This window comes from Prinia subflava (genome assembly GCF_021018805.1).
Source record: "Prinia subflava isolate CZ2003 ecotype Zambia chromosome W unlocalized genomic scaffold, Cam_Psub_1.2 scaffold_33_NEW, whole genome shotgun sequence".
In the NCBI taxonomy this organism is placed as follows: domain Eukaryota; kingdom Metazoa; phylum Chordata; class Aves; order Passeriformes; family Cisticolidae; genus Prinia; species Prinia subflava.
Window position 1 is genome coordinate 891,695 of NW_026960610.1, and position 27,268 is coordinate 918,962.

The 27,268-nt window shown below is 37.3% G+C and overlaps 1 protein-coding gene across 1 annotated transcript; it reads right to left on the reverse strand.

Moving 5' to 3' along the window:
- Positions 1-290: 290 nt before the first annotated feature.
- Positions 291-27,186, reverse strand: LOC134565097 (cullin-4B). The gene is made up of 20 exons (XM_063424479.1): positions 26,123-27,186; positions 22,969-23,084; positions 18,420-18,523; positions 17,426-17,495; positions 16,881-16,954; positions 15,699-15,861; positions 15,513-15,602; positions 15,154-15,236; positions 14,049-14,116; positions 12,823-12,941; positions 11,816-12,008; positions 10,586-10,690; positions 10,203-10,313; positions 7,924-8,009; positions 7,252-7,359; positions 6,890-7,003; positions 5,859-5,964; positions 5,612-5,784; positions 4,919-5,071; positions 291-3,790 (listed from the first exon to the last, which is right to left on the reverse strand). The coding sequence occupies exons 1-20, from the start codon at positions 26,634-26,636 to the stop codon at positions 3,695-3,697; spliced, it is 2,646 nt and encodes an 881-aa protein (XP_063280549.1). The 5' UTR covers positions 26,637-27,186; the 3' UTR covers positions 291-3,694.
- Positions 27,187-27,268: the final 82 nt, after the last annotated feature.

Consider the following 27,268-nt stretch of genomic DNA (forward strand, 5'->3'; position numbering starts at 1 on the left):
TTGTACACATTCTAATCCCAATTCAGAGTCTATGTGGATGCCTATTTCCTTCCCCTCCAAGAACCATAGAAGACTTAGCAAAAAACCCAAAATAATAAAAATTCAGGAATGGAAGCCACTTAGAAAACGCAAGGGATTTTAATGACTGAATGAATAAGGAACTGCTTATATTTAAGTAGCAAACAAGTATTTTGCTATCAAAGCACAAGCTAAAGAATTTAAAGAAGCCATAAGCATTAGTAAACCCAACATACAGAACTTGGAGTAAGAAGGCATTTCACACACAAGAGTTTATCAACACAAAACTGTTTAATATTTATTAAATGACACAAAATACCTAGATAACAGACTCACTCTGAAAGGACATGTATTTACATTATTTACCAACTTAAGAAAGACTCTCTGCACCCATATCAGACGTATGAAACATAAAAAATGTTTTTCTGCCTTTTGCATCGAAGGATGCAACAGTGATACATGCCCTGTTTGCAAGTCTGCATAAACTATACGTTTTTGATGCTGTGAAAAAGCACAATTTCATATTCTGGTAGCTGAGGGAAGAGGCTTCTGAAAAGTAACAGGGTTAGTTCCCCCCCCCTCCTCCAGACACACTCTCAAGAATGTTATACAAAAAGTATATTACATTTTCGAATGCTGCTGTACTCTTACAATTTTAGTGTAACGTTTCAAAGAAAATGTTCTTCTTACTATATGAGAGCACAAAAAATGGTATTTGAACATTTTTTTAGATGCACTTTTTTGTTTTAAAAGAAAGCATTAGGGCAAATGATATGTTTAGGAAAAAATGAAAGGCTGAAAAAAAAAAAAAAAGCTGAGACCAAAATATGAAGAACAGCTAAAGCAACTTAATTTGCTAGAGTTTGCACTTTTTTTATTAACTATTTACTTTGGCACCTGTGTGTAAACTATAGAACAAAACATTTACAACACATTTGCAATTACAGCATTTAAACAAAATGGTCACTTTTGAAACCAGCCAAGAAAAAAAAATAGTCCATTTATGGGTATAAAGATTAAAAAACCTAAAATATATATTTCTAAGAATAAACTGCAATTTCTTATGAACAAGGTGCTATAAACTGCATGCAAAAGTCAAGATTTAAAATGTGTGGCCAAAAAGACAAGCTGTGTTCTAGCCAGATGAGTTATGGTCCTAGCCCATTTCAGTTTTTTCTTACAGAGATATACACAGCTCAATAAGCAGGCACATGAGCCCAGCAAGAATTTGCAGAGTTGTATGATGACAAATCTTGGCTGCAGCTTTGTCATTAACCAGGAATGAGCGAGACCTTAGCAGAAAAGATGAACAAGTTCTTGGGGAACACCCATGAAGCTACAAGGAGAAGCCTTCTCCCCTCCCCTCACTCACCCCCTTCCTGGTCTAGCCAGGGTTTTCAAAGTCCAGTCTTTGGGTTGCTTTAACTGGATTGTGCTTAGGATCTGCCTCAGATTGTGAATTCTGATGAGATTTGAGGACATTTTCTGTATAATATTTTCTTCATTAAAGTTACAAAATAGACAGGATAAAAATGAAATAAACCTACAGCCCTTTGCAGTTCGTTGTGTAATGAGGGACGGTTTTACCACAACAGATGTTCACACATGGAGTGGTGTCAGATTTATATGCTACAACAGACTGAATGGAACCAGCTCAATACATCAACTCCTGTCTCCCAAAGAGTTAAGTCTTATGCTTCTTCTTCAATTCTCTTTTATTGTCTGAAGATATAAAACACATACAAGAAAAGAAACATTGAATGTGAAACACAGAAGTTTTTTTTTTTTTATGGTGGGGGGCATTCTTTCCTCCCCTGTGGATCTCTATTTGAACTAATACTTGAAGATTTGCAAGTATTCAAGGTTCTTACCATGTAACGCTACTGTCAGTATTTGTCTCACAGAGGCAGGGGTGGCCCTGGATGTCTACCAGTGGTTATGCTGCAATAGTGTCAAGGGGCAAGGTAGAGTTTCTGCAGATCACAAAGAACTGTATGACAGTTAGTTGCGGGTGACTGCAAATAATTTAGTAGGAAAAAACCCACCCACATTTGTTTCATCTGTCAGCTGAGGACAGCATATAAAAGAGCCTGAGAGAAAACATGGCTGGAGAATATATGGAATTAAACAGTAGATTAAAAAAAGCACTAAGGATGGGATGTGTCAGATAGAAAACACACACACACTCTCACACATGCACACCCCTGAATGTGGGATCACAGTGATAGAAGTTATAGGTCATAGAGAGCTAAGTTACACTGCCATTAAACAAAAGTAACATCTTGCTTTCAGGAGATATCTGGTATTCCTAGGACTAACAGTGCCTGAAAAAGGATGAGGTTTTTCATTGTGCTCTGCAACACAGCTGATCATAGGTCTAAAGCCTGGCTGGGTAAGGAAGAACTGGTACATGGAGGAGTTCCTTTTCTACTGACACTTTTTTTTCCCCATATATTCCTGGCACATACTGCTATAAGTAATAAAAAATGTATTTTGTTGAAACAAAGCTCTATATTCAAGTGACTTACTCTCCCATGTCTTATAAAGATGCAAAGAATGCTCTCTAGTCATCTAAGAAAATATATTTTAGATGCCTTGTAGCAATACTTAACTTACTATATGAGAGGTAGGCTTCTGGGTTCTAGGAGGCCTGCTAGGCTCTAGGGCTGAGTTCTTAAAGCTTTAAGTTAAAGCAATCCAAAGCAGGGCAGTCTTAGAAGAGCTGCCCTATCTAAACCTTGAGGTTAGTTCAAGTTTAGAATGCTGCAAAGCAAAACAAGTATTAAAATCCATTTGTAATTTTTGTTCTTACAGCTTTACCACAATAACAGTGTGGCTTTTCATCTGTTAATAGATTCTCTTTATTCTAGAGTATTGCTGCCAAGAGGTGAAGGCCTCCTACCCATGACTAGTAAAAACTGTCAGTCACTTCTTCCATTATGGCTGTTTTATGCTTAAAATTCTCAAAGGTGAACACCAATTCTCACAGGCAAGCCATATAAATCCAATCTGAACTTGTTTTGTTGTAGCAGTTATTTAAGAATGGTGTTTGCATATATGGTATATATGCCCACAATGCAAATTTTATACATCGTTTTATATTGGCACCATTTTGTCTTAATTGCAACCAAGAATATATTCCATTAGATCAGCAATAAGCATAGCTTGGCTCACTCCCCATTTACCCCCTCAAGAGAAAAAAAATCCAAGTGTGGGCATCAACCAAACCAATGGTATGTATAACTGAAATGCATTCTGTACAGTAAATTAAAAGTTTGCATGCAGTTTAAGCATTTTAAAGGCTATTTTCTTATATTAATGAACCTTCTGTTTCCATTTAAAGATGTGAAAGATATCTGTCATATCAAGGGACTCCTCTTCAGACCCAGAGACAAATGGAAACAGAAAGGCCAGGTACTTTCTTTCAGCTTTCTGCACATCATACTAAATAACGTGCAAAGAGTTCAACAGCATTCTTCTTAAAATGTAAATAGTACTCTTTAAATGGGCATGTTAACCACTGAAAGAAGTCCACTCTACTATACTTTTCCATTATACTACTTTCATTCAATCATTGGTAGTATAAAAAGTCAATTAACAGGATCAACAGGCTAGTTTATCCACTGGCAACTGTGTAGGACACCAAGTGTGCAATAAAACAAAGGCCAACATATGTTTATGCAATATAGTTGTACTGATTCGGGTTTTCTTTATCTCTTTCCATGTAGTCCCTGTCAATCAAGGATTCTATTCTCTTCTTAAGGTCAGCAGGCTGTAAAATAAAGCATGTGTCAGCATTATTACTTTGCAGTCAATGCTTCTTAGTTCTTTCTTTCCACTTGAGCCAAATATCTATATTGTTCAAGATGGCTGAGGAAACAGAAATCCCAGTTTAAAAAAAATCCTTTAAAGTATCAGAGCTTCTAAAGTCTGCAATATATAACTGATAGAAGAGAAAGTTACAAAGTTAGCTCATCACCTGCAGCTAAACAGATTTTTACAGAAAGATATTTGCTGCTGTTTGAACTGAACTTTAAAGACGTGCAGTTTGTGCATCATGTACCAAAGTATTTCTATTTCTGACTTCTGGCCAGTAAAAGATGGTACAAGTTTCATTTCCTCTTGAAGCAAATGACTTTTGCAATAGTTTGGGTGCCCCATGATTTTGTTGGGTGAGAAACTTTATAAAAATGCCTCATGATAACAAATGAGGAAGATTATTTAAATAATCTGCTATAATCTTACAAAGCCCAACTGCAGTTTATGCAATACTTACAGACCTGCAGGCACTCAACATGGTAATACAATGGAATGAAATAGCAGGACCTTTTATTTTACATTTCCATTGATAGAAAGCACCATATATTTGAATTCTAACAATGCATCACTGTCTGTTTGAAAGCCCATTTCCATTTGTACACAATAAGCCAGTCATTTTATACTGCAACTGTGGGCTTCTGCAACTTTGAGACATTCGCCAATATTTTATTTTTATTCCTATATATGCATGTATATATATTAACCAGTATAATCCATCTAGAAAAAACACTGTACTTCAGAAGTATCAACCAAGTTAAGATTGTAATGCAGAATGTTTTGAGATCTGAAGCATTTTCTCCTTTGCCCAAGAACACCTTGCCAGAACACTGCAAACAGTGGAACAGCAGCATACAAGGAGAGCCAACTGCTCCCTTACTGCTAACAAACTCCAGGGCTGAAATCCTTTGGAAATACATTTTAGTAACAACTGGCACTTTAAAAATTCCTGAAAGTGAGTATTTGCCCTTTGTAATACTAAAAAGATGCATATTTTAGACAGATGCACAGTTCAACCGAGGGCAGGCCAGGAAAGATAAAAAGAACTAATACAGTTTTAGAAGTAAAAAAATCAGTACACCACCTTGACTGGGAATTTCAGCTGGTTGTAGACCTCTGACACGAGCAGGTTATGACTCAGTGTCTTGCGCATCTTCATGATCCGCACAATCGCGGCATCGATCTGGTACTGCCGGTCCTGGAACACTCTCTCTGTAGTGCTTGCCTGTTCCTCCACCTGAAGGACCCATTTAGAAAAGTTTTAATGAGAATACCAGCACTGTCAAAACAATTCTTTCTGTCTCCAAGACAATTCTCAGTGTAAGACAGTGAAATGCCTGTTGTCAAATATCTGACATAAAGCCTTTACAAATACAAAGACTGACTGTCTATTGAAAAACACACTTGTACAAAGAATTAAAAACTTTGCACAGATTTTACATTGGATGGCTGTCAGAGAAACAAGTCCACAGTGAATTTGCCATGTTCACAAACAGTCAGTAAAGCTCCATGGAATGATAAAGGACAAAAAGAGCATTTCATAATTGGAACATCTCTTAACCTTACTTAGAGACATCCAGCATCACTGGTGTCTTAGTACAGAGGCACACATTTAAATCACCACTGTTAGGTATGTGCTGTCATCCAAACTACACATGTAACTCTGACAGAGATAGCAGTATGTACATGACAACCAGGAGGAAAAAAGTTTATAAAAGGGCAGGCAACAAGGTTCTTAATCCAAGGATTAAACCCCAGAGGATTAAAAAAAATATACCGTTTCTTTCATCTGAATTTGGTTGATTTTTATCCTGAAGAGCTTATGTCTGAAATCATCATTACACGTGAATTTATCACCATCTTCCACATCTTTGCCTTTGGGGCTTTTAGTCAGTACTCTGGCTTTGCCACAAGCCAGAGATTGAAGTGTCCTTCTCAGCTCTCCATCCTCTAAAGCAGAAACAAGTTGTTTAGGTTTTTTTAGTAAGAACACTTGGAAGTACTCGACTGTTTTTGATACCAACCTATCCCAGTGGCTTGCTTTATCTCCTCTAAACTGAACTCCTCTCCTTCATTAAACATGAGCAGCACCATTGTCTGGAACAAGGAGACCTGAAGTTCTTTTTTGCCCTGTCACAAGGGAAATAAACATCACCAGGCTGTTTTTTCTGGGGGGTTGTGGGAAAGGATTGAGGGGAACATGAGAAACAAGTCACTCCTGCATGTCAGTTGTTTCACTAACAGTTATTTTATTCACTTGAGAACATGGAAGAATAGGAGTTACTGGTCATTTGTGTTTACTATGAAATGCAGCACAAGCTTGAGGCCCCAAGGCTGGACTATTCTATCCAGTGACAAAACTCACCCAAGATATGCATCAGATGACTCCAGACAAGTCTCAAAGCAGAGTGCTTAAAATTACAGTTTGGAAGACCTTTAAGTCAAAATCTAACACAAACATTAGTTTAAGGAACAAAGTATAAGGAACCATAGAATCTTTGAAACAATCAAGTTTGATAATACTTGTTTTAACATTAACTTTTTCTGAAAATGGAAGTGGTAAGCATTCCTATTTAATGAGAAAATTTTTGTCCATGAAGAAATGCTGAAGGCGAATAACTGGGAAACCCTTTTAAAACAGTTGTGTTCTTGTACAATCCAGAATTTTTCTTTATTTCAGAGGTGAAAAGCTTACTGTGAAGATACTTCATGCTACCAGATGAAGTAAGGTCAATGAAGAAACATGGCCCCTTTTTTTCCCTCCCCACTATAAAAATGAGGGCCATTTTTAATCTGGAGCTAAAGCCACTGGATATTTTCCCCAACAAGCTTTTCTTTCCCCACCAATACAGAAATTGGGCGTATGTTCTTAGACATTACCACATCTGTTTCAGAAACTACCAACCCTGGAAAAGATAGCAGGAGGTTAAAAGTAATTGCAAAAACAGTGTTAAGTTTTCCATCACAGCACAAAAAAGCCTCCCCATATATCCCTAAGGTACAACCCAGATTGGAATCAACAAAACAACAGGAGCAATAGAAACAATAGACTCACCTCTTTAAATTCGGCTTTTAGTACACAGTGTCCTAGTGTTGACTGCCACTGAAGTTTCCTACCACTGTGTTTTCCTAAATAAAAGGTCTTGAAAATCTCCTGCAGTTTTACCATCTAAAGAAAGAAAAATCCCAAAACACTAAAACACAATTTCTACTTTAAAAGCATCCTTCCCTACTCCACAATCAATTAAGCCTTAAATTAAGGCTTAGAATGATAAAGGGAATTGAAGGAAAATAAATTTCATTTTAAAAAGATAATTCTGCATTTCATTCTCTATGCATATTGAAAACCAAGTGTCAGTGGATCCCAAAATGCATTTCTGACAGGCCAATACTTGTACAACACATGATGTTCATTACCTCTGGGGGCAGGTGGACCTCCATAGGCGCATAGGTTGGCCAATAACCCATGGTCAGAATATTCACTGTTAGTTCAATGTTGCCAGGGACATTCTGATTTTGCATATACTGCAAAGAGAAACAAGATAAATTGAAATAGAGCTATGTTTATTATACATATTTCAGGTAGAACTGAAAAGTTAGAACAGGCATTGCAAGAGCAGAGAAGACAAGTGACCACATGATGTGTTTATTGTATAAACTGCAAGTTACATAACAAGAAAATTAAGATAAGAACAAGCACTTTTCTGAAGTGCAAAAGGCACTTCCATACAGGAAGAAAACAGCAAATGTAGTGTTTTAGTAGGCTGAGGTGAAGATCTAATTAAGTGTGAATGGAGGAAAGAATATTAAATTTTTTTTGTAATCAAAACATTACAAAATCACCAGAACTAAATGTGCAAAAACTTTGAAGCCAGGCATCAGAATACAGTGGTGTTAAAAATGTCTTAGAGCTGGTGTTAAAATGTTTTGTAAGTTTGCAATTCTCTTATTGCCGTGGATGATGATTTGTTTGTTTGTTTGAAGAAGCTTGTCAGTTTTTTTGCTGTGTTGCTCAGGAAAAACCTTTAATAAAGTCAGTAAAATTTTCAAAAGCACAGACAGGACAGACAGCAGGCTTTCCCTCAGTACCTGTTTGAATTGTATCATTATGTCTTTTGAAAGCTCCATATCTTTAAACATTCCTTCAAGTTTGCTGGTGAAAGCAGCTCCACATTCTATAAAAGAGAAAATGTAAATATTAGAAATTAATCTGTTTATTTTCAACATCTCAGACTAGTTATTCTAAGTGCCAGAATGTACTTTCAAGCAAAATGACCTTTTTCAGCAGATTTTCTTACATAAAGACATGGATTCTAATTAAGATACAGAATAAAGTTACAAACAAGAAAGAGGAAAATGTTTTAATGTGATAGCTATTTTGCAACCCAGTTGTTTTTGCACATGCACCTGACTGTTCATCCTTTGACTACGGTGGCCACCGGTCACTCAGATGACAATTTGTCGTAGTTGCGGGGGGAGGTCAATTTTTCCAGGGGGAGATGAGTAGGCCAATCAGTGATCAGCTTTTCTGCTGGCACCTAGATTGGTCACTCAGAGGTTTAGACACGCCTCTGAGGACACAAAGAGTTAAAAGCAAGACTCCAGGGGGGGTTCAGCCTCTTTTAGATTCTAGTTCAAGCAGAGAGACGTCTCAGGCCTCTTTCCTCTGCCCAGCCACGAGGCTGGGTGGGGGAGGGGAAACACGTAGTCGGGCTCAGGTAAGCCGGAGCCCCAGGGGGGAGAAGAGAGTGGACAGGACTAGAACTGAGCTGCCCCGTCTAAGATGGAGGGGTAGAAAACTGTGGAAGTGCCTTCTGTGTGTGCTCACCCCCCCTTCCCCCCCCAAACTCCGGGAGAAGGTGCCCAGACACGTGGGAGTTGCTGAGCTTGAGAGTGCCTGATCCTGCAGCCCTGCCGAGAGCTAGAAGCTCTTAACCCTTGTGTGGCAGAAAAAAACTTTTCTTAGACATTAATTCTCATGACTAGTGGTTTCGGAAGAGAGAGAGAAGCGGCCTGGGACCGAGATGATAAAGCACGATTAGACGGAACTCGATGAGCAAAGAATGAGAGGAGTAACTTTCTGAGCTAGACTTTTCTTGCATAATGTCAGCCATGGACTGAACTTAAGTCTCTTTTAAACATAAACTGCATTTTGGGTAGATACAGCTGTCCTTGCTTTTGCTACAGTGACTGGCACTTGAAGAGTAGAGCGAGCAGAGAAGAGAGGGGGAGGGTGAGGTGGCACCCTCTGCCCTCAGGGGAGACCTACTCTTAGAACTTCAGCCCCTAGGTAAAAAGAGGGAGAGCTCAGCATGCAAGTATCCTTAAAAGAACCCTGTATGCAGCTTTCAGACTATGGACAGCAGTGAGAGCGCTAGACATAAGAAAAAGAGAGTGTCACCCTGACAGACTTCCCCAGGCAGTGCCAGGGGTGACATAGAAACACATAAAGGGTAGACCCGTGTTTTCTGAAGAACAGTCTGTGGTGCGAGAGAGACTCCTCTCTCCCTTGCTGAATTAAAGATTGGTGGTTTTTTTTGGTTTTTTTTTTTTTTTAAGTGGTGATTGTTTGATCTAAAACCCAAAGGTTTAGTCTGTAAAGAGTAATGTGTAAGGAGTAGAAACTGAGAGAAGAGAAGAAATGTTCTGAGAAGTTTTTATTTCTGTCTCTGTGTGTGTTTAAGAGTTTTTCTGTCTCTGTTCTTATGTAATGTAATAAAGTTTTAGTGTTTTTTTTTGTTTTCAAGATTTAAGCCTGCTCTGCTCTGTTCCTGATCACATCCCACAGTAGTTGTTAGAGAAAAAAACATATATTCATAGGTGCATTAACATCTAGCCAGTGCCAACCCATGACACAATTGTAATCCCTATCAGCTGCCTTACAAACTGTCTCCTGATGGTAGAACAAGATCAAGCTCTAAAAACCTTACCCTTACCATCCAAAGGCTCCATCCAATGAAACAATGAAGACCAGACTAGAGAACGACTAGATGGCAGTGAATAACAACTGGAAGTCATCTTTAGAGTTCTCTGAGCACATCACTTATTTACTCAGCAGGGAACCTCAACTCTATCCCACAGGCCAAAATATACTGTGCACTTTAAGTTTCTGGGTTTGGGCTTTTCCTGTTATAATTACAAAACTAAAAGCAAATGAACCTCCTCAAAACCCACCAGTCATTCAGGACCTGCACAGAGGCTTTTGCCCTCATGAAAAGGGGAAATACCAACAGTTCTTCTGGGAAGGCCTGTTAAAACAACTCCTTTTAAGAGAAAGCTGATGGATAGAAATGACAGGTAGATAGGTAGGTAGATATATTAGACAGATTAGACAGGTAGATAGATTAGATAGGTAGATAAATATTTACCATGTTTGAGTTTGGAAAGCATAGATTTTTCAGCATCTACTGATGCACTTTTCCCAACTAATAGTCTCTTTGCTAGATCTTTTTTATAAAAGGCCTCAAAGACATCTTTTCCTGTAAGAGATGAGATTTGAAAGTGATCACAAAGCACTGCTGGTTTTAAACAAACATTACCTACAAGAGACCCAATTCAATGCTCAGAAAAGCAAAAAGGGTCTTCATATGAAGCTTTCCACAGGTTTTATTTGCAATTTGACAGGCAAAGTTTTTAAACAGCACTACACCAACAAACTACATCCATAGAGAACAAAATGTAACCAGATTGCAAAAATAATTTCAAAGTACCTTTATGTTACTGGTTAAACAACTGTATCCCCAATACTTACCATATATGAATCTAAATATAATCATAATTTTATCCAGCATTTTTTCAAGTTCTTCATCAGTAGCTTCTTTGTTGCCTGCACGAAGCTTTGAATCTACATATTTAGCTAAAAGAGTGTTGAAGAATAGTTTAGCACATGCTTAATATCACAGTGAAGTAAAAATTTCTAAATCTAATATTATGGAATCTTGAAAATGTAAAGGATCCTGAAATCACTTTCTATCAGCCTCATAACAGCTACCTTGACACATTTTCATAGAGGCTATAAAGTTATAAAAACATTATAGCCTAGTATCTTTTTTCAGATAAGCAATGACTGCATCTTAACTTTATTAGCATACACAATGTTAAAAACACTTTGCCTATGAAAAAAAAATATTGGTTTATGTTGTGATCTGAAAGTAAAGTCACTGCTGTTGCAGATTGACATGGCTGTAATAGAAGCAAAAAGATCAGAAGAAAAATATGTAAATCACTTATTTAAATGTGTTAACTATACTGCTGAATTTCTCTAGCATATCATTATTATGTTTTAATTTCCAGTTTCAATCAAACTAGATTGTTTTAATTTCAAATGGGCTGGTAAAGCACATTACAGTTAGGGAACTGTTGGAGACCATGGAAACAAGACCTATTAACCTGTAGAGATGGCCTGTTGCAGGGAACTAATGCAAAAAAAAGGAGGGCAGAAAATAATACTCCACAAGCCTAACAGTACAACCAATTGCAAAGCAGGTATTATTCACCATGTGGGGAAATGATTCAAAAGTGCAGAGTACCAGGCATGTAATAAACATATCTATAAATAATGTTCTTTGCAAATCAGAGACTTTGTCCCCACACCGTGAGAGGTTCAGTGCATCCTCAGTTCTCTTCCCTTTCACATATTAAACCCCTAACAGCTCTGTGCTGATGGCACAGTTATGTAAACTTCTGAAAAAACCTAATTATTAGCAGTATTCTCATGTCTGGACACCAGCCAATTGCTGGAATGCCCAAATTCTGATGTTCTGCAATTTTCTATAGCCTAGCCAGTGAAGTGATGAACAGTTTGCTTTTAATGTTTGATGCTACCCTCCCAAACAATTCCCTTGAATCAGGTAGTACAGCAGATCCCCAGTCTGATGTGCACTGTGCATGTATTAACACACAATTCCAGCATATCCCATCTGTAAGTGCATCAGCAATTCAGCATCCAAATTCTCACATGAAAGAAATTGAAGAAAAATACCTATGAGTTCAGCTGGCTTATTTGGTCTTTTGTTAATGAATGTTTCAAAGGCTTCTTTCATGGCATTTACAAACTTCTCATTCTTGAGAAAGCAAACATCAATAATATGGTCAACTTTGTCTTTAAAATCAAGAAGTTCTTGGACCATGGTTTTGTCTTTTTCAGGATTAATTACTATGGTGCTACCAAATGCCTGCAAAATAAAGCATATAAACATATCTTTCAATTAGCCTGAATAACTAATTTAAATGACAAGACTTCTAAAATCTTAAGTTACCTTTGTAATGTGCTGTTTCTGGTACTCATATTAGTTCTAGTAACAACAAAAGTATGACTTTATTATGTATTACTGTATTATGAAGTATTTACTATATAATCATCCCTAGGCTTTGCATATTAATTCAAAACCAACTAATGAAAAAGTGAATGGATTCAGAACTTCTTTCTAAAAAAATTAAATTTTGCATGACAAAATTAACACACCCTTTTTAATCATCTATATCCTCAAGTCTTACACAGATAATGCTCCCACTAAATTCAGTTTTATTTAATAGTACTCCTATGCCATTCCAAAGCCTTCCTTCACAACAACCACATTTTCTGTGACATTTTCACTGAGAAATAAAATTAATCATCCTAAGTGATAATCAAGTGATTTTTGAACCTCAACTGGTTGGTAACTTAAACTACCACTCATTCTCACAGGAAATTTTATTAGGAAGAAGACGAACATTCTGCCATTACCAAAATAACTACTGATGAAATATAGTTGTCCCACAAACTAACTATAAGCAAGATTATAAAATCCAAATTTATTTGGAGTTCAGTAATTCAACTGAATGTTCAATGTTTTCTTCAATAGGGCTTGAACAGTTACTGTACCTTTCCTGGGATGTTTCAAAAGCTATCTATTAAATGCATGTTTATAAGCAAATATCTTCAATTTTTAGAAAAATACAATAGTTTACAGAGATGACTCAAGTATCTGTGTATACTAGGAACGGTACCTTTATGTATTCAATCCAGTGCTGCAAGAGAACCTGTACTCCACCTCTCACACGACTGAATAACTGATACAGAAGAGACAGGTCTTGAATTCGGTTTTCATCAAGAAGGTGATTTAGACCTGCAAATGTGAGAATTTCAATAGAAATTAAAACCAGGGTAACTCAAAGAAAGCACAGCTTATTACTACAGTGAGGCCTCTTCAAAACTAGTATTTTTTTAATCAAACCATTAGTGGTGGTGTTTGTTGGATTTTTATTTTATTTTAAAGTACCTAATTTAACAGTGAAACACAATATCTGGCTGAACTGGCTGAAACCCTAAAAATCTTATTATTGCACATGATTTTATTGCACTTCGGCTACATGTACTTTACATAACAACCGTATCACAACATCTTTGCTTACTTTTGCTTTACTATTCCCTAAAGATTTGAAAAGTTTACACTGTACTGATCCATAGGAAAAGTTCCTTGGCAAGACAGCTCTGAGTCTCAACTCCAGCTGTAAAATAAATTTTACAGATGCTTGAAGGCAAACAGATTCAAGAAATATCTTCACCACTCACTTTTTAACTTTCTGGAGAAGGCCTGATGCTCTACAGCAAGGTTCTAAGAAAGTAGATGGGTAAATTTCAATACTCCCCTCAATGAAGAGTGTGTTACAGATGTGCAGGAAGATGCTCACATATCTGTTTCATTAAGAATCTAGTTACTAAGAACTTGATTGTTTTATTATTCAACTCTTGCTGCACCTGTTTCTATTTCCAGATTATCTCTGAGATCAACAGAGGGTCACTTGACTCCACAGAGACTATTGTAGAACTGAGGCAATGTATCCCATAGCTCAAATTATACTACATTTAAAACAAGCTGCTTTTTGTCAGCAGCAAGTACTCAGTATTTCCCTTTTCTGTTACATCAGCCATAATTCCAAGTGTACTCCTTTCTTTACCTCCAAGTCTTCAAAATGGCACTTAATGCACTGAACTTGAGTCTCCTGTTCTAATTTTCCTTTTGCTTTGCTTTGTATCAGATGACAGCATAGTGTCCCCTTATCTTCAACAAGGAGAATGGTCAGTGCTATTTTGGGAACTGAGGAGCAAAGGGAGTTAAAGAATGATGTAGCTTGTCCTCCCCCAGCACCCGAATCCATCGCTTTCTTTCAGCACAGGAACTGAAAGCCCCAAAGCAGTAATTAGAAACATTTCTATAAAGAAGAAAGATTACCTTTCTGAAGAATGGCTGTTAAATGTTCACCTAGAAGTTGCTTTTCTACAGTAGCAATTAGTGGCTTCCTACAGAAGAAATGTTTAGAATTACTTTTCCTTTTTCCATTACTGACAGTTTTAAATCCTTTGGAGATTATGTTAATTACATTATCATTGGGAGTGCTCTAATTATCTGTGGCCAAAGACCTAAAATGATTATACCCATATTTATCCTTTTTCTGCCCAGTAAACAATCTTTTCTGTTTACTGACTGATGATTTTAATTCCCACAATAAGCCTGTTGTACATGACCTGTAGGCAGCTGGACAATGATTCTATCAGTGAAGAAGTTAGGGAGAATTCATCAAATAATATGCCTAATCCCATGTTGTGGGAGGATATTCATGTCTTAGGAGACAAAACAAGGAGAAATAAAAACAGACCTCAAGTCAAGATGTATTCAAACAATACAGGGAATTGGCCACTAATACTGGCAAGGAAGAAGGAAGCCACTAAACAAGCTAAACGCTTTTAACACTGAAAGAGGAAGAAAATCAAAATGTATGACAGTAGTAATAAAACACCTCTCTCTCAGAAAGGTCTTGATATCAGTGATCTACATTTTTTCTCAGACACAACAGCTGTAGCTTTATGTTAGAAGACCTCCACCTGACTGTGTTAGAGGAAATCCTGCCTCTAAGTAGAAAAGATTGAAGAATGACATTATTCAATAATTTCCCAGACTCCATATGCAAATATTTTTTGCAAATATCGAGAGGCTTTAGCTTCAGAATTTTCTATGCTGAGTCTTATCTTTTTCAGGTAGGACAACAGTTGATTAATTACATTTCAGCAGGAAAGAGACATCTGGGCTGGGAGTGGCAGTCTATTTTTCTTCAAGGAAATACTTAACAACGTTTATGACAAAATAACAGTGACTTAGAAGAAAAGCCTATTAGCTGTGTGAGCCAAGACAGTGCTTCATTGTAAACATGGAACCATAGGAAGTGAAAAGCATTTGATGGTCAGTCAATAACAGAAATAAATTGCAGCTACTTAAATGGCCCTCAACAGAAGAGGAGCCAAACAGCTCATACCACCAGACAAAGAGAGTTTGCACTTACTGTGTGCTCTGATCTAAATAAGTGATGATTCTGTCTGCTTCTTCTTCCAAGCGTTTGTTGACATGGTGAAGATATTCTGGAACCTGAAAATGCCAGATTAGTTTTGTATGTTAAAAAAAACAAACAAGAAGAAGGGAAAAAGAGAGACAGTACTGGTCTGATAGAAGTAGCAGCTCCAGTTTTAAGCAGAAATCATCAGCACTGTGACTGAAGGCAACTACACGTGTATTTCCTTTTTCAGAATACTATAAAACAAAGGGCACATTACTGCCTTGTACACTAAGGCAGCAAAATATTTCTACTCCCTGACATGTGCTTTGATGTTAGGCACAACAAACATTGTTAAACATCCAAAATACCTCTCGTTCCTGCATAAGCCTCTGTCCCTCTGCTGCATACAGGTGATTAGTCTCTTCCAAGAATCTATGTTCAAAAGAGTCCTGATAAATCTGGGGAAACAACATGACAGCAATCCAGGGTAAAGCTTACTGAGCACTAAGAATTCGAGCTATTTAGTGGTTTAAAAGTGAAACAAGTTTACTCACCTGCAAGTCAGAAAGCATGCTCAGAAGGCTTCGCAGTAAACTCCTGTCGATAGCCTCACCATTTCTTTCCCTCTCGATCAGCAGAAGAATGCCATCAATAGTTTTGTTCTGAACCTTCTGATCACTGATTATATGAGTTCTGAACAATTCTAGCCCCATATCCCTAAAAAGAAAGCAAAGACTGCTCAGTAAATTGTTTAAGAATAAATCCCAGATATCTCTTATTAAAACATGATCTAGATCTAATAGAGGCCAATGCCAGCATTCTTACAATTCCTCATTCCTCTGCCTCCAAATCACTCAAGATGAACAAATACACGAACACTAAAATAAACCATGACACTGCACCAACATCAAGCTACATATTTTAAACACCAATGCAGATTTTTTTCCTAAACAACCATGTAACTTTTGCAACATCTTTATTTTTCAGATGGTTGATAGGATGTTGGAATACCAACCTTCACGAGAAAAGAAAAATATCATTATGGGTTCCAATTCCATGGTTATGGTGTTGGACAATATTCCTTTTTTTTTGTCCATCACTTACTAATCTTTAATTCTTAGGTAAGGCTTAGAAGAACTCAGTGATGTGACAGAAAAGGATCTCTGCAATGACTGTCCCAGGTAAAACCTTCCATGAATTTGAAACTATGGGTATGGTCACTCTTAGGAAAATCAGGACCCTCTAACAATCTCTTGCAAAGTAATTCATGTATCAAAGAACAGTAGAGCATATACTAATTATTAATAGTACAAGGAGCAGAAGGTGAAGTTCAAAAAAGCATATCTTGCTTTCATTTTAAGTAACTTTCCTTCAAGAATTACAGAACTTGAAATACTGTGCCTGCTAAGCCAGTTACTGGGCACTCCAAACCCTTGCACTTCAGTTGTTGACCAGACCCCTTCCTTTAACTGTGCAAACTGGAGGCTGATATCTACTTCATTGAAATTTGGGATCACAGCTATTCTAGAACAATCCTATAATTTATGGCAAATAAATTAAAAGTCTTCCTTTGCAACAAGCACTTGTGCATTCACCATGTAATTTACAGGCCACTATGAGGTTTATATTAAAAAAATCCATCTGAAAATCAGCAAGATATAAGCAATAGTTGAAATACACCCCCAAATAATTTTATTTCTGCACCCCCCAAAAAATTTAATTCTTTGTGCCCTTACCAAATAGATGGTAGCATTGAATTCTGAAGTACGTAAGTTCGATCCAAGAACAGAAAGATACTTCTAATCATAATCTGTTACGAGAAGGAATAAAACAGCCACAATCATTTTACTCTTAAAACTGAAGAGCAACACCAATTATGCTCAACAACAACAACAACAAATCCCACCAATTGGTTTCAGGTAGTGCTTTCTTGGACACTGCTGATTTATTTAACATCTGCCAATCTCTGCAAGGTGATCAATGTGACACTGCATATTTCTGTATAACAGAACAACTCCTTTAAAAATAAATATAAAGGAGAAAGGTTTGTATAAAACTGACAATGAGGAGTTAGGGGGGTGTGTCCAAGATCAGACCCATATGCCAAGAAACACACTACAGTAAAGTAGTTTCAAGGCTTGATTTCTAAAAAACTAGATACAGCTGTATATTACAAAGAAACCTTACATAAATGTAAGACATTTCAGAAGTTTGAAAAGGAACAAAGTTAAGCAAAACAAGCTGACAAAGCTAGTGGTTTTCCTTTAAAAGATAAACTTACCATTTGTCTGCAATGATCTTGCCAACATTTGTCTATTTTCTTTAGAAAAAGGACACTATCCAATGAATCCATGAAGAAATTATTAAGAAAATCATGATTAAGAGATGGTATAAGCAATGAAATGAACCAACTTTATTATTTTTAAAGACACTTAACAGAGAGCATAACAAACTCATCTACTCTCAGAAAGAACCAGTTAATTTCTTGCAACACATTTATTTTTATTTTTTAAATGAGGGTCTTTGTGTTAATAATGAGAAATCAAAATTATCTGAACAATTTTTAAAACATTATCTAAATAGTTTTGAATATTTTGTTTAATCCCCCATCCCTGAGGAATGGAACAAACATACATATCCCCATATCTCAAAAACCAACAATACCCAATACATGGAAGAGCTCACCACTACACTGTAATTTCAGCTCATGTTAAGAGTTAACCTTAAGAAATAAATTCTGTTCTTCAAATTTATCTTTTATTCAGCTCACTGCATAGTTCTGGTACTACTTACCATCCACTTAACAGGATGTCACCCTGATGCAACTCCATACTTCTGAAAATAAAACATTTTGATCCTCAGAACCTGACATGCTGTCAGACCACCATTATTTTTCCAAAAAAACCCCAACAGCTACTTGTTGGAAGACTTTTCACTTTATCTAAGCTTGACAAGTTCAGTATAAAAAAGCTTGACATGATACAGCCAATAAAGGCTTTTTAAGTCCTGCTGCAAATCCAACATAAGCTTCTGTAAGATGTCAGTGTTTCACAAATACCAGTAAAATTTTCTCAGAAACTTTTCAATGGTTACAGACATACAGGAACAAGTAGTGTTCTCCTAGGTCCCACAAAGAAATAAAAGCAAAATCAATTACACAAAACCTAGTAATTCAGATTACCATGGCCTAATGGAATGAACTAGTCAAAGAAATCCATCACTATCTACTTGCAGGTAAAACAATTTTGGCTTGTCAACAGCTAAGAAAAGGATATTCTCTGAATTGGTGAATTTGTGCTTTAATGTGGTCTTCGCAGATCTGCCTCAATTGTTTGTACAAATTTGCAGAGATCTTGTAGGAGCAGAGATTTTCAACAGCCTGAAGAGAAAGAGAAACAAACAAAAAAATCTTGCTATATTCTTACATGTGGTTTTACAAGAAAGGACATCCCCTCCCAGACAAGAATTCTGCTTCTCACAGCTTTGAGCACAGTTAACTGCTGCATACAAAACACCAGACATGGCACTGCAATGGTAACAGGAGATAAAGGCAGGCCATGCCCTGAACAGCTCACAGACTATCAATTTAGCTGGAGTGTCAATCTCTCACATGGAACTGCAGGACTGGCATATCTAAAACCAAGGATGGTACTTTAATATCCTCCAGTAGCTTGCTGGGCTTCATACCTCAAAGCAGTCACTTAAGGTATTAATTTTATTAACTGCTGTGCTCTGCAAGTCACACTGATATTAGTGGAAAAGCACTGCCAGATTAATTTCCTTTTGCAGTCCTTTCCTTGATTAAGCTTCCCTCATCCCCAAAAGTACCTATATATACATGTTATCTATCTTATCTATCCATCCACCAACTCTGTGCCTGAATAAGTCTAATTATAATCCTGAATATTAGTAGCATGACTACATTTACAGTGACAATCCCAGATTTCTAGATCTCATCAAGTATTAGAAGAATTATCACTGTGCTCACAGTAAGAAGTGAAACGAAGTTTAATGGGGCCATTGTTTTAGAGACTGATCAAGCAAACAATCATTCCTAAGTCCATTAGTGTATCTCAAGACTTCTAAAATTCATACCCATTGTCCAGAATTTGAAAGCAACTAAACAACTTTAATTCTTTGCAGGCCAATGAAAGACACAGTAAGAGATTATTCTGTAAAACATCTGTAGAAGCTAGAGAAGCATATTTGATTTTCAATTAATGCTTTGTGCTATTATCTACTTATTGGAAAATGCTTCAGTTGTTAGTATGATGAACTCCTTGGGAAAAAAAGGACTGGAAGGTAAAGTTTGTTCCCCACCACCTGCAGGCAATCATGGAAGGACTGCATAGCTCAGAAGTGCACAGAGCAGATCTATGCCATTACACTGAAATTCCTCCAGAATATTTCCCAACAGTCCAAATGAAAGCAGACAGTGAACAGTCACCACTAAAAGCACAGCAACAATCAAAATAGCTAAATGAGTTCTTTGGTTCATCCCAGGATATCAACAGGAATCACTCTGAGTGCAAGTGCACTACATCTAATGCTGGCTCCAGCACATAGAGTTAAAAAAACCCCAACCAAACACAAACCAAACCTCCATGAAAACCAAAACCCCATAACAAAACCATCCCACACAACAGTAATCGCAAAACCCCCCAAACCTGCATGAGCTAAAGTGTCAGAAGTAAATAGGTATAGCAAGAGAGTGAATGTGCCAATTAACCAAAACAAGTCTGAATGAAGACTGTAAGGAAAGCCAAAATTATCACCCAAGTATACATATGTTAATATTTGGAAATAGCAACAGGTTTAACTCTCAGCCTCAACACTTAAACACCAAACAAACAGAAAAAAGTGACAGGAAAATATAGTTCACTGCTCAGAGCAGGTTATGGGCACTGCTCAACTCTATTCTGCTATTGTACAAACAGGTTCAGGCAGCAAACCAGGATATAACCTGATACTTGGTTCAGTAGAACAAGGGGATGGAAAACACTGAGCTTGAAGAGCCTGATTCAAAATTCAGCAAGTGCAATCTTACTAGGTTCCTTAATTTCTTCCACTTTGGAGAAGCCAACTGAGAGCTGGGAAGGTGAATGTTTTGGATGGAACTTGCCTGTCACCTGCAGAACCACTGTTACTCTGGCTTCAAACCACCAACTCAGGACACCAGCAACCTCTTTCCTGGACTTCTGGTTACCTCATCCCAACACTGTTAAAACTGCTGCCTATCAAACAAGTACTCTTTAACCATGCTACTCTAAATCCTTAAAAGAATTAGCTTCTGTACTGTATATGGATAAATGCATACAATTAACTTTTAGTGAAATAAACATGTATTAATATACATCTACTTTTATGGAGTGTTCATATAAAGCTGAGCTTTTACATTTGTCTATCAGAAATTCCAAAGTGTTAAACGTGTCTGCTAGGATTGTTTGAATATAAAGTACAAAACTTCTGCATCTTTGTTGATGACATGCACAGAAATGCTTTAATTTTTAAGAAATTAACCCCCTACTGCAATATTATGCTTTGCTTAATTACTAGTGCTAGACAATGCTGACTGTATCTAAAATGTATCAACATTGATACATGTAAAAACTTTAGGGCCTCTAGTTCACAAAATTATCTTGTTCTGAATTAGTGGAAAAAATGTTTCTGATCAGGGAATCTGTGCCCTAATGATGGTCAGAAAATCTGAAGAAGAGCCGTATTTCCTTTGTGTAATATATATGCAGTTGGATGTGGGTTTGGTGTTTGTTGGTTTTTTTTTTTTTCCCTTTTAACTGCAGCATCCTCACCTGGGTTTGTGTGGTAAGGAAAAAGAACTGAAGACAACTGATGAGAGAAAATCAGAACTTTCTTGAAGTACTTCACTCTGACTGATTTTTAAAAAAATAGCTATGTATCAGGTAGCAAAGATCTAGTTCTCTACTTTCAGGTACTAATGTAAGGAAAATTATTGTATGAAAGAAGCATTCAATTCTGTAGCACTTCAACTACTCAAAGATGGGAATCATTTTGTTTTTTGAGGAGGAACAAAGCAAGTATGAAGCTTGGGTCCTGCAAAGAAATAAAGCTTCAAAATTTTTGCTCAGTGGGATTTTTCCAGCACAGACAAGAGTTAAACCAAATGCAAGAAGTTTAACTCCATTAAAAAAAGAATTATCTTCTTTTGAGGTGTGCAGCAGAACTTTTGCAGACTTTTGTAATTCCCCTCTATGTTGGATAATGGTGTCTGCCAAGGCATATTTGAGATCAGATCCTTTTACCAAGTAGCTCTTCAGAAATTACATTAGTTTAGTTAGCATCTAAAAACACTAGTGATTCCTATTACTATTTTTAAATCAAGACATTTATTTTTAGATTTATATTTTAAAAAATCATACTTGATTGCACTCTATTTCATTGAGAAGTATCTAAGAAATAACAATGTTGAATCACTGAGATTCAAAACAAAAAAGCTAATTTTTTGTTTTCTGATCACAAGCAACATTAAATTAAGCTTGTGGTAAGACTGAGCAGAAACTTAAGCAACACTGTTAAACAGAAGCGAGTATTTCAACAGAACTCTGTATTTTTTTAACAATTTTGGATAGCCTTCAAGCACTTAATTAACAGCTATTTGCACCATTATTCAATATAATTTACAATACCACCCAGTACAATTGGTTGTAATTTGCTATCACTTCCACCAAGTTTTGCAAAAATAATAATAATATCTATTATTCTGACAAACTGTTAAAAAAGCAGTATTTTTAGTTAATTAGTTGAACATTACAAAAGACTGTAGTGATCTTAAGAATGCCATGGACTGAGGAACAGCAATTAATTCTTCCTTAAATCTGTCCCCAAGCCTTGTACAAACAGGATTTTTTCCCCATATTCAAATGCAGCTTCTGTTGAAAAGGGGAGGGCAGGGGAAGAAGAGACACTAAAAAGATGGTGAGAAGGCTATATACACACACAGAGGAACAAATTAAACAATTAACCAGGTAATAAAGGCTTGCAAAGTAGAGTAAAAAGTGCTTCTTAATACCCAGCTAAAGCAGCACCATTACTATGCTGCTAAAACCGCAAGTGACGTTAGTAGGGAAAAGGTAAGCAGGGGGACATCTCCCCAACACATTCAGCTGAAAAAGCAGAAGTGGAGCTCAAAAAAGCATTAGGAAATGCAGTTCAATCTGATCACTTCCTAAAGTATTTAAGAAAACACAATCAGAGCTGTTGTTGGCAATAAAGTTTGATTCTCAGTTGTTAGAATAGAAAGAATGGTGCAATGCCCAAAAATTACAATCAAACCAAAATAACACAATTCATGAAGGAAAAATGGTGTTCTATTTACCTACTAGAAGTCGATAGAAAGTTTCAGTTTTTAAGTGATTTGTGATACTTGATCATGGACAGATACTTTCTTCAGAAAAGAAACGATATTTTAATATAAATCACCTTATTCTTAAACACCAATATTTGAGGATTTCACATTTCTCCTTAAGCAGATAAACACCACAACCCCCTAAACAGAAAAGGGAATATAGCTCCTTGCCTTAGTTAATTCTCGTCAACTGCTGCAAGGGAAACCACACCTTGGGTTTTGTTGTGGCAAGTAAAAAAATATATGAGTTCGATGCTAGGTCTTGTGAAGTTTTTACTCATGATTTTAAAATGAAGAAACTATTTGGTGACAAGTTTTTCAATGACAAAAGCAGCTATCAAGAAAAAAACATATTCTTACCACCATATCAAGTGTTTTAAGCAAAGAAATCTGAGAATAAAACAAAGCCCTAACCCATTGCTTTTACTTAATGCACTTACCTGATAGAGCTCTTCTAAATTGTACTTAATTGAAGTACTGTTCTGGATAGCTTCTACAGCTTCTTTCAGTTTTTGCCAGGTTTCATCTGTGTAATTTTCAGGCAATTTGGGTTTATCTTTAAAAGAAAATATATAAGGTTTGAGAATGTATTTAGATAAAGCAGAACCTTTTACAGAAATTAAAAGTATGTAGCTTTGAGGGGAAAGAGGTATGGGCTGATGGTCCAGCTTTTAATTTATACTTACATGAAAAGAAAGCATTTGTGTAAAAGCAGTGTCTTATTCACATTTGAAAGAGTAACATAGTGAAGAAATTGAGCATTGCTCTTCACATACAAACCACAGCACTTGTAGCCCAAACAGTACCTGTGGTTTACAAAAATCACAATCCTGTGCCTGAGCAGCTCAAGAAGGGCTAAAACCAGCAAGAATGATCTAGACCTTCACTACACTTTCATTACCAGGCCAGCAGAGTCAAAAGAAAGGAACATAAAAGGCAAAAATTATGCATGAAAAGATACGTAGTTGTGTGTATCTTAGTTTTTCATTTACTGCTCATTAATTCTACTCTGTATTAACAGTTGGAAAGAATTCCTCAAGAAACACTCATGGAAACACTGTAATTATTGTACAGGCTTTATGGTCCCAAGTAAAACCTCCCAATTTTAAAGGAATGCATTTATGTCTCTTGGATTTGGCCAGTGAATATTTTTTAGTTAAGCCTCTTTTCATGTTTGAACAGCTCCAGATCTGACACTCTCAATTATTTTTTCTGTCTCTTTTCTAGAGATGCCCTTGCTCTGTAGCACCTTCAGCAAGACTAAAGCATTTTCAACATGCTAAGAGATATTCCCCAAGTCACATCCTCAGAATATAAGAACTATTTTAAAATTTTATATTCTTGTAACTACCTAGAGTGACCATTTTTGTTCTAATAAGCACATTCCCAAATAGAGAAGACAGAAGAAGAAAATCTGAGGAGGAAGATGACATGCTTTCATGGTACCAATAGGTGAAACTGGCCCAGAGATTATATTCTATTAAAATTGACTTTTATACACCTAAAAATAAAAAATAAATTTTAAAGCTTTATGATTTCCTTAGAAATAACTATTAGACAGAAGTAATTATTTTATTCTTCCAAGCATTTCCCTACAATATTGGCAATATCCCAACATTAGCTGCATCATCCGGATCTAGAGACAACTGACTATGGACTTGCCTATTTTCACTAGCAACTCCTGAGTATGCTGCTCAGCAGTCAACACCAAGGCTATGGATTTTAGGAAGATATTTAAGTTGTAAAGGATGTTATTGCTATCACAGTAAGATAAAGACAAAAATCTTAAGATTATTATTCAGTTTAGCATCTTAGAGTAAATAAAAAGCAAGGCTGTCTGTAGCAATGTATCTGAATCACTTTGAATACAAAGTGCTCCAGCCAAACTACCACCTGTAGGTATTCATTATTATTATTATCAGCTCTTTTAGAATGTATCAAACTGTTCTAAAAATAAAAAGAAGAGCCTGACTAACTGAATACCAGAACAACAAGAATGAGAGAAAAGAGGCCATGATGGTGCAGAACTGTAGCCAATCAAATTCCCTAAGGAATGCGTGCTGAGCTCGTGAACAAAGCAGAACCAAACAAGAAATGCGTGAATGCGTAAACAACAGTCTTAAAATCTATAAATGGAGTGTAATGTAAACAATAACTAGCTTATACTCAAATCATAGTACTTTTGTTCAGAGGTCCTGAGCTCCCGCAGCTGTCAGAATACCAAGACATCCTTTTTAAGCAAGTGGTTCAAATACCAATTCATAAGCAGTGATGATCACAGCACCATGCAATCCATGACATTTAACAGGCATTTTAAACGTAAGAAGTTAACTTCCCTTAAAGATAACAGTGCACAAGCAACTGAAGAGCAGCCTATAATGCACCATAGGTTTAGCATTTTAAAATAATCAGTCAAATTAAATGATGCTGTGATGGACAGAGAACATTTTTGAGAATTGGAACCTTAAAGCAAAGAGTTAGTGTGATCATGAATTCCTGCAAAACATTACAGTGGGTCAAATAATCCTAATCCTTACCTAATGCAATATGTTGACAGAACACTTGTGTCAATTGTGTATTTAGAAATTCATTTCAATTTCGGTAATATCTTTTACCTCTCCACAAACCGAAACACATGAGGAGAAAGAAACAACCCAAGAAAGCAAGGTAGTGGACTACTTTGGAAGACAGCAAAAGGCAGGAAATAAAAAAAGCCCATGATATCCTCATCTTTATAGGGGAAAATGGCAGCATTTTAGCTAAGCTTTCTGCCTATCTATATATATTTTTGTTTAATAGAAAATGAAGCAGCATGACATCAGAAAAGCTTAATTTCTCTACTTCACCTTGGTCTCTAGTAACACTACTCAAAAATCTCAAACATGTTTGGAGAGAATTTATAAAATAATGTAAACTTGTAAAGTAAGAGTAAGCAAAGACAGAGAAAAGATACTACAATTAAAAATTACAGTGAGGACGCTACAAGGAAAAAACTGCAAAAATCTGAACTAGCTACTTGAAAGGCAACTGGGGAAACCAGAAAGGAAATCCACCATAATAGCTCGATAATCACCTTAGCTTCAACATTTAAAACTGAGCATAGGCAGATTATCCTATAAACAGACAACACAGATAGAGGCAAGACATGCAGTTTCAAGCCCATTTATAAAAAAATCATATTCTGTGCAAAGACTTATCATAAACTGCACTAAAATATACACTAAGCTCGGAATCAGGATTACTAGAAAAGAGGTATCAAATGTTAAAAGTTTAAACAAAGGCGATTTACACAGTAGTAAAACCTAAATGTGTAAACACCTAACATACAAATTAAGGCCTTTTCAGGAGACAGAGTGAAGGAAGTCTGAAAAATAATTCCAAGCAGCAAAGTGTAGCTCAGGATGTGTACATGACCAGGCAAGCACACATCAGAAATCATTATTCCCCTTTACATAAGTATAGAAATGTTCACCACAGAAAAGCAATTCCCACAAAACCTGGAACTATTTGAAAGGAACTGGTTTTCAGGCTGAAAACAAAACACAAAGTCGAGTGTCAGCTCTCCACAGGTTGCGACAAATTATGGCCTGTTACCTTTAAAGTTCTTGATCACTAATTTCTTGGCAGAGCCAGGTTTACTGTTGGCGAAACTGGAAACAGTAGAGGAGGCAGCTTTGGTCAGACCATTTGCATGGTGCCCCCCTGCTACTGACGAAATTAAAAGGCTTTTATTTTTAAGCTGTTGCTGGTGCTGCTGCTGAGAAGAGGCAGCAGGAGAGGAGGAGGAAGAAGACTCTTCAGCCATTTTCACATCGAGTCCAATAAAATCCACGGAGTCCTCAAAGCGCAGCTTCTTCTGAAGGTGATGGTTGGAGGAAGCAACCCCTGAGGAGGAGCACGAGGAAGTGGTGATGACAGAGGAAGATGATGAGGAGGTGTTTTTAGAAGAGGTGCAGGAGGAAATGGAATCAAATTCTTCTATTTCGGAATTACTGTTGCTGCTGTTTAACTTTCTCTTCTTGCTGCTGCTAGTGTTACCATCAGTGGCAGGTCTGACCTCCTGGGCTGCAGCTGAGGGGCTGGGGGAAGAGAAACCTGTGGGAAACATGAACACACAGAAGTGAACAGGCTGAGGGGCATCAAATCCTTGTGGTGTGACAAAGAGAAGGGGAGTTTTAGAGTCAGTCTCTGCTGCCTCTCGGGGAGGTCTTTCTCATCAGCGGAATCCTGTATTCCTTCTCCTTCGCGTTCTTCTTTATCGGAGGAATCACTTTATCTCCTCTTCCCCTTTTCTTTATTACTTTGGTTCTTTTTGTAGTTTGTCTCTGCCTTTCTGCTTTTACTCCTTTCCCAACGGAGAGTTTCCGTTCCTGCCTCTCGCCGCCTACTTGTTCCTTTCAATTCTCCTCTCCAGCAGCAGAATTTCCCACGGCTGCCCGCTTCCCCGGCTTCTCCTTGCGCTCCCCTCCTGCTCCGGCCCCCTCGTCTCCGCCGAGCAGCAGCGGGGAGGGCTGAGCGCGGCTCTCTCACCTCGGCTCCAGCCCCTCGCCCCACACGCCTCCCGCTCTGCCCCGGGGCCGCTCCGCTCGGGCCCCGCTCTCCCCTCCCCCCTCTCCGCCTGTGCCCACGCTGCCTGTAGGGGGGACGGCCCGGCCGGGTTATTATTGTCACTGCACGGCAGAGGGAGCGCAAAAATGGCGGCGCATCCGCCCGCCGTGCATGACGGGGCGCGGCGCACGG

Bases quoted from the DNA above. Each gene is read 5' to 3' on its own strand.
- LOC134565097 (XM_063424479.1), bottom strand. From the start codon at position 26,636: ATGTTTCCCACAGGTTTCTCTTCCCCCAGCCCCTCAGCTGCAGCCCAG. The intron at 17,496-18,419 runs ATATCCTTTTCT...TAATTTCTTCAT, and splicing joins CAAATTCACCAATTCAGAGA to GGATTCATTGGATAGTGTCC. The intron at 15,603-15,698 runs GTGAGTAAACTT...TTGTTTCCCCAG, and splicing joins GCATGCTTTCTGACTTGCAG to ATTTATCAGGACTCTTTTGA.